General features: G+C 47.2%; 1 protein-coding gene across 7 annotated transcripts; it reads right to left on the bottom strand.

Moving 5' to 3' along the window:
* Nucleotides 1-328: 328 nt before the first annotated feature.
* Nucleotides 329-11,168, bottom strand: CUNH7orf26 (chromosome unknown C7orf26 homolog). Of its 7 annotated transcripts, XM_026065294.1 has the most exons (8): nt 10,910-11,168; nt 9,549-9,714; nt 7,150-7,677; nt 6,576-6,798; nt 5,898-6,249; nt 4,398-4,740; nt 4,125-4,164; nt 1,977-2,029 (listed from the first exon to the last, which is right to left on the bottom strand). In XM_026065294.1, exons 1-4 carry the CDS (start codon nt 11,090-11,092, stop codon nt 6,785-6,787), a joined length of 891 nt encoding a protein of 296 aa, XP_025921079.1. In that variant the 5' UTR covers nt 11,093-11,168; the 3' UTR covers nt 1,977-2,029; nt 4,125-4,164; nt 4,398-4,740; nt 5,898-6,249; nt 6,576-6,784. The 7 variants fall into 7 exon arrangements, with proteins under 7 accessions (XP_025921073.1, XP_025921074.1, XP_025921079.1 ...); XM_026065291.1 differs by lacking the exon at nt 6,576-6,798; XM_026065292.1 differs by lacking the exons at nt 1,977-2,029; nt 6,576-6,798 and adding an exon at nt 3,099-3,128.
* Between the last annotated feature and the right edge of the window lie 735 nt (nt 11,169-11,903).

Here is an 11,903-nt window from a genome sequence, read left to right as displayed (position 1 = left end):
GGCCACGTGGCCGCGGCCCGCACGTGCCGCCCCGGGGCACCGGGACGCGCCTGCCGCGGTGCAGCGGCGGTGCCGTTTGCCGCCGTCCTCCTCCAGCCGCGGCTTGCGAGAGCGCCCCAGAGCCGCCCCCGGCTCCTGCAAACCCCCAGCGGTCCCTCGTTGTGCAGCTTAACGCGGCAACCGGCGCCGCCGTTCCYGGGCGGCAGGAGAGGGGACGCAGCCGGAGTCACCCGCAGCGAGCTACCGAAGCTGAAGGGAAGCACTGGCGCAGAGCCGCAAAGCTTATGAAACAGATACAACTCAAAACGCTTAAAGGAAGGGAGCAAAATTCCAAAGAAAAATCAAAAATTTTAATTAAAGGGAAAATTTAAAATCGGAGAGCCATCCTCGAGCACAAAAGCTGGGAAAACAACATGGAATTTCGTTACATATCAGTGTCACAACGTGTTCTTTCCCGTTTCATGCCCTTTCCCCAAATAATACATTGGAAGAGGTACTGAGATAGCTTTTCATACTCCTGGATGCTCACTAGTAATTACTCTAATCCTGAAACTACACGTTTTTAAGGGTTTTCCTCRTTGTTAAGCTCTACAAAGTGATCCCCCTTCCCTTTCTAGGGAAAGCCAAACACAGATTCCCTTCCAGCTGTTTCACGCAAATGCCGCTCTCCAAGTCCCAGCCGCCAACTCATTTGTCCCGCGACTGCAGCAAGCGTGCGACCGAAGGACCAGAAACGCCACGTGCTCCTCCGATCAGGCCGAAGGCATTTGAAGTCCTTGTAACAGAGTGACCGACACGTAGAAAGGACCTTCTTTCTTGCTTTTATACCCTGCAGAAGGGGCTCAGAGAATCGCAGCATAGATAAAAAGATAGAAAAGAGCTCAACTAAACGGGCTGGATCGCGTATTTTCCTGTAGTGACTCAAGCAGCGAGTTCGGCTACGTTTCCTAGGACGCTTCGGTTCGTGGCTGCGCCTTGCCCAGCAGCGGCTGGGACGCCGCGGTGAGCCTTCGACCAGTTCTGCCGGCTGGCRTTAGATAAACCTGCCAGATCTCACCGCTCTGCTTCACAGGCTTACTGATTTGAGCRCGTTAACAGGACCTTTCAAAAGCCTGTAGGACGAAAGGAGATTTCAGTCGTAAAGGAATTATGTTCCCTCCCTAGCATGGAGCTAACAAGCCGGACCTTCTCATCACTATTTGAAGGATAAAGGGGCAAAATTGTTTTATACTTCTGAAATCATCTCCTTTAATAGGAAGTGCTGTTTTACTCTAGTTTGTGCTTCTGAAGCAAACACTTGTGTTCCAAAAATATACAGTGTGCACATACTCTGTAGCTATAGACACAAACATTTACAAAGAAACGAATAGGCTGGAGTGGACTAACTTGAAAATCTTATGGCTTTTCTTCTGTAGAGCCAGATTATCATCTGGTCTCACCATGCGGTAAACAGACATGGGCTACCGAAAAAAGAAACAACACATGTTCAAGAAATTCTGGTTGATTAAATGAAACAAAGTGGGTTAAAAAATTCCACGCGTTCCAGGGGTTGTGAGGTTTTGTTGCCTATTTCCACGCCCCTCCTTTCATCCGTATGCTCTGCCTTCGTATTTGCATCACGCATTCAAAGCAAGTGCAGCCTACCCGTCTGCGTCTTCGCTACTCGTGCAGGGCTGATCCCTCAGCGCAGGCATTGCTCAGCTTTAGACCGAAGAGCAAAAATGTGGTTCCCAAAACATTTGGTTTCCTCTGCAGGGCTTCCTCAAGCTAAGGGAAGCTGGTTACGTTTTACGGTCTAGTTTTTTAGCGAATAGGTCTGTAGGGGAATGTCATTCCTGGTATAAACGTTTGTACGGGGTGAGCCGGGAGCGCTGGGTGAGCCGGGTGAGCCGGGTGTGCAGGTAACGCAGGGTGTGCTGCGTGCSCAGGATAGCCCAGAGGAGGAGTATGGATATGAGGATAAAATCCTGGTGGCAGAGCGCCATGGGTTGGCTGTTGTACTGGACCTGAAATCACCAGCTGGAGCAGGCTGTGAAAAGAAATTCAGACAGTCAGAAGTATTATTTCGAGAAGGCTTTTGTAGTGGCTCTCCCTAGCCCACAGGGGACTGATTCTTCACACAGCTCATTATCAGTGTTCACTGCAAGTGGACAGTGATTCAGTTCTGTTCCCTGCAGCTYCCTGCAGMCTGTTTTGTTTGKTTTTTTTTAAAGCACAGTTGCTCTTTGCAATGAGGCACCGCTCAAAGCAACTGACAGCTAGCGGGACTCAATTTCTAGTTCGGCAGGGAACAGCAAGCCGTGGTACTGCTTAACTGAAGGACAGATACTTTGGAGTACCTGCCTGGGAAGACTACAAAGTCCTCCCAAGGTGGCCCTCAGCTCTTGGAATGAAGCTTTGCTGCTAGTCAGGGCCCTACATGGAAAGATCAGGTCCCTCCTTCCAGTGCCTGAGCAATGGCCTTGGTAGCTCATGCTGGAGGAACCAGAAACAGGGAGAGTTCATGATGCAAACCATGCTTCAAATCACGTGACAATTCAGGTTTTGAAAGGGCTGTTGGGTTAAACCACTGTTCATTTGTGGATATGTCAAAAGCACACAAACCAGAGGAGCGAGCACAGCGCGATGAATATCAGTCTCTGTGCTCAGGCAGATGGTGGATGTCTGCTAGGGTTTTCTTTCTTTAAAGTCTTGTTCYTTTTTAAGCATTTTAAGTTCGTTTTTACTTTGTGACAATTCCTCACTTAAATGGGCCTCATCGTCTGCTTTATTAAAAAAACACTGCTTCTAGCAGAAATGAGATCTGGCAGCTTCTCTCCTTCCAAAGGCAACTAGCCTGCTTTTGAGTGTTCCTATTTCTCCACTCCTCACAAACCACATATCAAAACATGAAACGTCAAGTTGGGTACAACTTCTCACAACACGCACATCAGCACAGAGACCACAGCTTGCACGTCATCCGCCTTTTGGGGGAGGAAATTCTACTCAAGAGCTTTTTTAGCTGAATTTTTGTCCTGCTTTTACTGCAGTAATGCGCTTCTGGTCATGGCCGTTTAGTGTTAGAAAAATAAGTAGAGAAATTCCACAAGAACGTGAACTGCTGCCACCAATGTGATCCCACATGTTCTCTGCCAAGAAAGCAGAAAGGTAAGCTGGGCCATCAGCCCTACACAGAGGCTGGTCTACTCTACACCAGGGTCACCATGAGGTGGGGGCCGCTCTGAAGAGCTCAGTTAGCTTGTTCCAGTACAGGCAACCATCTAGCCTTGCCAGCTGGGGCTTCACAAACATGAGGGCTGCCCAGAGCCAGGCAAGTTAGCTCACACTGAACTCAAGGTAGCTATCTGGGCTCTTCAAGAGGAATGAGGGCCAGCTCTTCAGTGCCAGCAGACCCCACTCGCACCTGGAGAGAGCAGCTACAAGTTCCCTCTCAAGAGCATCCCTTGCGCTGGCAGAGCAAAGCTCTAGCAGCACACCAGTAAAACTGATTCAAGTGTCTCCATCTGCAAAAAAGGCAGAAGTCCTCAGAGCGTACATGACTCTTGAGGGGACAGAATTTAATCTACATGAAGCTTTTACTGCAACTAGAGTTTCCAACAAGCTGTGTTAAGCCCATAGTTAAGATACCAATGTTAGAAATTAAATAATTTTCCAATATAGAAGCCAATTTTAGACACCCATATCGGAACATTTCTAGTTAATATAAGGAAAAGACCAGAAATTTGGTAAGGATAAAAGGTAAGAAGCAAAGTGCAGTTAAGCTGAGGGTCAGGTACAATAAGTGGACAACCTGGGATGGGACAACTTTGGGTGGTTTTGCAAGCTGTAATTCCATTTTCCTCTTCTATTCATTTGTTCTAACACAGGCTGGGCAAGACCATCTGTGTTGGGGGAGTCACTGAAAGCCTCCAGCTTGCAGGACTAGGAGCTCCACAGAGCTCAAGGCAAGAAGTGACCAGTACTATCTGCCACCTTTATCTTCGTACTGAGCTTAAAACTGTCTGAATAAAGGCCAACTTCCATAAGTAACTACATATTTTCATATGGATTTTGTCTTGACAACCCTCAGGTAGGCATCTTGGAATACGCATTAAAACAAATTCAGTTATAGAAAGGTCTCTTACTTGTTATGGGGTAGCCTGGAGCATACGGTTCTCAAGTCATCTGAAAGAGAACAGAAGACATAATAAGGGTAAAGCAGAAATCCAACAGTTTCCCTCTCTGTTCTCCTTTCTAGGAAAGTCAGATTACTGAAAAAGCCTCAGTGATCAGCAGATCCAGAACCCCATTCTCGGGGGAATAACTTTGGTAGGAGACAACATGCTCCTCTGTCTCACCGGTTATTACCTCACCCTTTTGCACTTGACACTTTATTATATGCTCTGCGTTTAACTTACGTAGCCGTACTGGAAAAGCAGCTTCATTTCAAGGCAGACCAAGGCTTGCACAGAATTTGCGGCAGGTTAAACACAGCTCTGCCCAGCTGGGACCGCAGACTGCACACCCTTGCTGCAACTACTGTCACACTTAACATAAAGCCGCTGCCAAGGGAAACAACAGGTCCCAGCTCACTGCACTTGAAATCACCGCTTGATCTGCCGTATGAAGCATCAGGTGCCGCAGACCTCCCCAGACAACGGAAGAGCTCAGGAATTTGAAAATAGTTCAGACGAGGATTGTCAGAATCTGCAGCACTGAGAACTGGGACTCAGCTGACTGTCAGCAAAATATCTAAGTGATCTAGCCACAGGAAAACAGATCCATCAATAGGACAGACAGACATAGGCAATACAAGGTGCGGCACTGCCCAAAGAACATGGCGTTTATGATCAGAAAGGCATTATGTCAAAAGCAAGGCAAACCTTACCTAATAGACTTTTTTATTATTAAAAACAGTATAAGAAAGTTCTTTTATTATCGAGCTCTACTAACAATAAAATTGCACTGCTCCTTTTATCCCCATCTTAGTTTCTTTTCCAGGACATTTCTTGGCAATACCTGTATGCCTCACTCCTTTGTGAGCTGCTCCCATCTCTTCCTTGGTTCCGTGCAATGACAAATGTTCCTCTCAGTGGACTTTCAATGAGATACATATATACACACATACATGTATATATATGTGTGTGCATATATATGTATATATACGTAATATAAATATATATATTTACCAAAAGCACTACTCAAAACAATTCCGATTGCTAGAGTCTTTTCATGAATAGCTTGAGACCAAGCTCCTACTTTTGTAGATAAACCTACTCCCAAAACACAGTTAACTGGTATTTCAGCCGCTACTTATATTGAACTACTTTCCACTTCTACAATAAGAGCAATTGCTCAGAATGGACCACGTGAATAGCTGGGAAACAACATAGCTTAAAGAAGCCATCAGCTCAAAAGATTCCACTTTTCTGCCTGTTCTTACTACACACAGAGTTTCTGAACGAAAGAAGAGAAAGGAAAACATTGAGACTGGACACATTCAACAGCACTGGTTCAGCCAGAGCAAAAGCCTCAGGCACCTGCTTAGGCAGAGGCTGCTCTCCACAGGCAGGAGATGAGGAGACATCCGAAGTCCTGGACTGTTAGGACACCTTAAGCCTTCTACTGTTGTGCTAAGAGCTGCCTGTTTTCAACACAGTTTTTTTCAAGAAAACAGTAGGTCTGTCTGACCCTGTTGTGTTGAGATGCTTCCCCCTTTTTGTTTCTGTGGGTCTCTCAGAGGGAACTGTTTTGGAAACTGGAAAGACCAACTAAAGCCACACGAACAGATTTCTTTACTAAGTTCAAATAAAGACATACACACAATACAGTCTCGTTAAAGGAGAAATGAAAGCCCAGAAGCTCCAGATGAACCGGAGCTTGGTTTGCTTTTCTGATTCTTTGTCTAACACACCCACCTCACGCTCTGCTTCGTGGTCTCTTCCAGTTCAGGCAAACTCAGAGATGAGTCAGATCGAAACACAACTGAACAATGCTTTTTAAATAGCTACCAGCAACTTCCTGCCCCAAACTGCTGTGGAGGAAAGCGGCTGTCCTGGAGAGCGATTTTAGGCAGACAGGAGCAAGCTCCACCCCTGCTCCGAGCTCAAGGAAGCCGTACAGTCACAAACGCAGAGGCCATATTGTGCCTCTCCACCCCGGGGAAGAAGCAATGCTGGACTGATGTTCAGCAGCACACTTGCCAGGGTTATACGATTTCTCATCGGCTTGGGATTTTAGACAGATCAGGCTCACGTTGGTCTGCAAAGACTGTTTAGATAAACCATAGACGTTTTAGTCAGTCATAAGGGTCCCACCAACAAGGACTGTTTCTTAAAACTACTGTAAATACCACGATACACATACAATTCCCTGCATCTGTTAAAAGCTAGTCCAGGCAGTTTTAATGAAGAAAACGTGAAGGACTGCAGGCTTCACACACCGAGCAGAGCACCCTAGCTTATGAATTATAACAGTTTGCTGCCGCCTCTGGTTCCAGGCCACCACCTTGCCCTAGGTAGCCCGTACAGCTGTGTTGGAGACCTAGACTGTACAACGTTACTCAGAGTAGGGTCTCTCTGGCTCCTGGGCATCACCTTTCACATTCCAGAGAGCTTGCAGAGCTGGCAGGAAAAGCAATTAAGCTTTCGGTGTGCACAGTGGGACAGGTTCTACGGTTCCGTGTGACACGTTTGTCCTTCGCTCTCCAGTGGCTGCTCTCAGAATTGCTTTTTCAAGACAGGGAGAGTTCAGAGGAGGATGCAGGTCTCTAATGCATGACCGCAGCAGGACCCCACAGAGCAGGTCAGCTTGGAGACACTAAGGTTCAGGACCAGATAACTGTGATCGTGTCCGATTTATCGGGGGATCAAAGCAGGCAACAAGATCTTTCTCTCTTTGTGCTATCAACCATAATGTTCCCATTTGGGTGTGGGCCCCCCACCCAGTTCTTTTTTCCCCATCTTACTCCCCATCCCATTCTTTTTCCTGAAGTATTTCCTGCAGTTCACTCTAATACCRCTTCGTAATAGCAGCAAACTACAACTTCTGCTATCAACACATTGATCTTTACTCCCCTCACCCCAAAGCTCCCTCTCAAGACGTCCACCCACACACTGGAGGAGAAGAACCCCATGCCAGGCTCCGTGCCAGCCCTGCTCAGCAACTTACCCCTGGTRCAGAGCAGTGCTCCTGATGCCATGGCCACTTGCAAAGCCTGAGCCAGTCTGTCCAGAGCCAGTTCGATCTCTTTGGACGCATTGAGAGGATTGAGTTCATCAGACAGTCTGTTAATCTCCTCAACGAGTGGAACCACGTGGTCAAAGGGTATGAGCCCCAGGCGCCCATAAAGGTTCTTCTCTGTTAAGTGCCCCTGAAGCATCATAAGAACCTGCAGGACACTTAAATGCAGTTTTGAATACAGCTGATGGCAGTCTCTGTCATCTCCTGCAGCTGAGTCCTTGGCAGTTTTGCTGGGGGGGTGTCCATTTGAGAGAGAGGCTTTCTTCTTCCTTTTATAAGCCAAGGGGGCCTTCACACACCAACGGATCAGTCCAGTGAGCGGGGTGAGCTCTAAAAATCCTATGGGCAGGTTGGCTGCAATAGGAGTGTTTAGAAAGGTAATGAGGATCAAGCGGGGGTCTTCAAAGATCCAGGAAACAATCAACTCGAGCAGATCTGAAGGAGGGATGAGGTCATCTGAAGATAAGAAAGATATTGCTCAGTAAACAGAGGCCTTCACTCGAGCATAGGACAGTGGTTTTGTCATGAATCCCTTACTTGTACACTTCCTGCACTGGCACAATTGAATTTCAGAACCTCCCCAACTCTGCTGTTTTTTTCAAGACACCAACAGTAGATGTTCTTTTGCCCAGAGAGAGACAACCATATTCTTATCAGCTTCACCTTCTTCACCAGTTCTGAAGACTCCACCACACTGCAACGTTTAACCCCTTTCACAACAAAGCTTCTTTTGTCATTTCCTTCCTCTCCCACCCATCACCTGCTCACTCTTCCTCTAAACTTGGTCTCTATTTATCCCTTGCCAGAGAAAGTACGAAGGGAAAGAGAACAGGCAAAACTTGGCACTTCTTCCTCCTCACCCCAATCATTCAACTAATTTTCTTTAAGACTTGCATAAATGAGCATGTCTTGTGGAAAAACTTAACATGACAACACCATCACATGACTGGCAAARGATTATGAGATTATGTAAAGTTTCAACTGAGAAGCAAGAGTTGGTCATGAACTGAAGCTTGATGAGTCTCAACAGAAATATTCACAGTAATTGCATGTCATTCTATCACAGTGGCAGACTACCCAGACTCAGCGCGCTTTGTCATGAATCACATATGAGTCAGTAAAGGACAGAGCATTGAACTGATCTAGTCGGTGCTTTTGTACCTTGACCTGGTGGTGGAAATGACTTACAGGAAAAAGTCATTTGGACTACAGAATTACCCAACCCAGAGTCAGCACTTTCTGGTTTTTACCTTCTCTGAAACTTCTGACTACCACAGATGCTGGTTGTGTGACCAAATCCTGTCTGTTCTCAGAACATGGTGAAGACTGCCCAATTACATATCACAGAAAATGTCCTTTTCTTGTAGGACCAGTAACATCTCAATGAAGTCAAGGAATTGGAAAAAAAAAAATTACTTCCTATAATTATTTCCTTTTTGACTTGACTTTTAATTAGTTGGATGAACCTTCAAATGGTTACACAACATGTATATAAAATATTGAGAAAGACTATGCTACAAGCTCTACCAAGTACTTAAAATAAAAAGAAAAAAGTCTAAGCCTGGACCTCTCTCCCACTAATGCCAAGCTGTTTATCTGGAGAAGGCTGTGCAAAACACTTCCTTTATCTTCCACAAATAGCATTTGCTTTTTTGAATGAGGTGGGAAGTTGGCATTTAGCGTGTGGTTGTTCCTTTGGCTATCACAAGTTCTCTCTCTCAGCGAGTAAAGGCAAATCAATCTTATTTTGCACACAAACACACGCTTCCACTCTTTGGACAACACCACCTGGAGGCAGGTCATATCAACAGCTGGTCATGGACACAGTTAAAGAGTGCACTGGAGGTCTGCACAACCAGCTGATTGCATTTCTTATTCCTGTTCAACAGGAATTCTGCTCCAGCTTGCAAACATTCAGAATTTACGTTTTTCACCTTTTTGGGAGGAGCTGGATCGACAGACAGTCCTGAGTCTATCTGCTGGGTAGCTGGCACTCAACAGGAAGGTAAAACTTCCCAGCCCGGGTAGATCAGCTTTCACGCCTAGAGTTTCTCAGTCAATAAGGACCCTTTGGGGAGGATGTTGCTGTTTGTGTTACATGGTTGCTCCTCTTTTAAAGACCCTGCCTTCAGCCACGGGGTGTTATTTTTATTCTCACCCCAGTGACAGATGATGTAACAGTCACGTACCCCAAGACGCTTCCGACAATAGTTATATAGTAACAAGCGTCTTTAGAATTTCAACAGTTAATTTCCCTGCAACAGTTAATTCATGTTGCATTATACTGTGCCACTTATTTTGAGAGACGTAGCCTGGCAACATTTTACCTGAAGAGAGGTCGTACAGAGCCGTGACTGACGTGATGAACTGGCAGCAGAAGCGAGGGCTGGCGCTGAATATCTGTTTCAACGTTTGGATGGACCCTGGCACCAGGTTGCAGTAGTCGTCAACCAAAGCCCGGGCAAGCCTCACGCAGTACACAGCGGGGGTACGCTGCAGGGATGCGGGATAACAGGCAAAGAAAAGCGGTGTGAACCAAATCACGGAAAGCTCTAGAGAGCCGACTTTAACGTTTGATTTGTCCAAACATCACGCCTGCCCATGCCATCCGTCCACCTTGCTGTTTCAACATTTGTGTTCCCACTTTCCCAAAATGTAAGCACACGCTCTCTCTCTTAGCATATAAAAGACCCACTCAGGAATAAAGTCACTGTCCCACAATATTAAAATAGATGGTGACATTTCAAGTTGAAAATACAATTGTAATTTAAAAATAAAACCTTTGATAACAACTTTTTAACCTAGAGGAGACATTTTACTAGCTCAGCCACATCCCCACCTATGAGTTACATTTTTAATAAAGAAAAATTCTGTGCAACCCTCAAGTCAGTTATGAGCTCTGTCCTGCAAAAACTGCACCTTGTTCTGCTACCAGGTTACATCCTCTCCTCTTCTACCAACCCTCACCAGATGGGAAAAAAAGGATCCCACAGAAACAGCAAGGCCTCCTTTCTATCACCCTTTGCTGCCAGCACAGTCTTTTTGCTCTTCCCATTGTGCTGTAAAACAGCTGACTTCCGCACATCCCATGAGGGAAGCAGGAACAAAGATGCACTTCCCAAGGTCTACAGTGGGGAATCCGTGTGGGGTAAGGAGGGGACATCCTTCAGAAAGACCTAAGAGAGCCCAGGAGTACTGCATTCATGGAAGACAGGCACTGGTACTTGCCCAAATCTCAAGAGAGAGGCAAACGCTGACTCTTCTGCCCTGCCAAGCTTGCAGAGCAGGCACGGTTTATTTCCCAAACTCCAGAGTCCACTTCTCTGGGCAGCATGACCATGAACTGCCACGGTCTCATCCCACTTCCTGTTTCCTGTGTCAAACCCTCCCTGATCCCTTTCAGCAGACACACAGACAGACAAAAAGACCTGTCTTCTGCCAACACAGCAGGCAAACGGATTGGCAAAAGCTCTGCCCAATGCTGGAGCAAAGGAATGGACACGAGCACAGATGTGGGATGAACAGAGCTGCAGCAGTCAGCTGTTACATTGGCTTAAATTGCCACAGAACAGCAGCTGGCTCCAGCCAGCTGTCACTGATCCTTAGGTGACACAGTTCAGCTGCTAACGGTGGTGACACGCTCCCTCACTCCTTCCTGGAGCTCGCCCTGTTTGCGCAAAAGCGATACCTGCAGCCAGAAGGCAGCACATTCCAGAACAGGAACTCTGCACACAGCAACTGCCATGGAAACCAGTTTTCCCAATAAAGCCATCCTGCTGTCATCCGCTTTGTTTCCTTGAGGGCTGAAGAGAGACGAGAAAATGATCTGCCGGACCGAATCCTTGGTTTGTTCTTGGAAATAATTGCACATGATCTCAAGGAGCTGAAGTTCCTGAAGTGAGTTTAATCTCTGAAAGAAAACAGAAGCAAAGCTGCAAAATACACAGGAGCTCTCGGAGAACCAAGAGAGGCTTTTGTGAAGACCGAGCAGTAAAGGCCGAGAGCTTCCCAGAAGCGTTAGAAACTCTGCCTAGACTGCAGCCTGTACACTTAACCTTCGTTACTACCTCTCCCCAAGCTCTGAGCCTCTCTTGGGCACTGGGCACATACCCAAGCTTCCTAAGCAACCACTGCATTTACCTCGTTACCCAAAAAAGCAATAGGCTTTTGCATAGCTTGTTATACAAGACTGGTGCTTGCTGTACAACTGAATGCTATCTGTGACCCGAAAGATAAGGCCTGTAACAAGACTGGGGTGAAAAGTATTTCTTCTCCCTCCAAATAATATTGCTGAGAGCACCGCCAGGCAGCTAAGGGTGAAAGCCAGAGCCTGGCCARCCCCTATACTCACCAACAGCAGTGGTTTCTGACCACACCTGGCCCTGCACCCCAAAAACGCTGATGCAGCCCGGCAGCAGCATGGGAGGGCTTGCAGGCAGCCCCCCAGGGCCTCGGCTCTCAGTGCCCCTCTCCAGGACCCCCTCCAGTCTCCCAACACCCCAGGTAGTCCCGGGGGTTGACCTGTTCCCCCCTCTGACCTTCAGCCCCCTGCACTTCCCAGGGGCCCTGTCTGTCCCCCCGAGGCCTCGGTCCCCAAAAGCTCCCGGGGCCCCTTCCCGCCCCCCGAGGCCTCGGTCCCCAAAAGCTCCCGGGGCCCCTTCCCGCCCCCCGAGGCCTCGGTC

This window comes from Apteryx rowi, unplaced genomic scaffold (assembly GCF_003343035.1).
Source record: "Apteryx rowi isolate R43461 unplaced genomic scaffold, aptRow1 scaffold_225, whole genome shotgun sequence".
Classification (NCBI taxonomy): Eukaryota; Metazoa; Chordata; class Aves; order Apterygiformes; family Apterygidae; genus Apteryx; species Apteryx rowi.
This window is presented reverse-complemented; position numbering and strand designations above follow the sequence as displayed.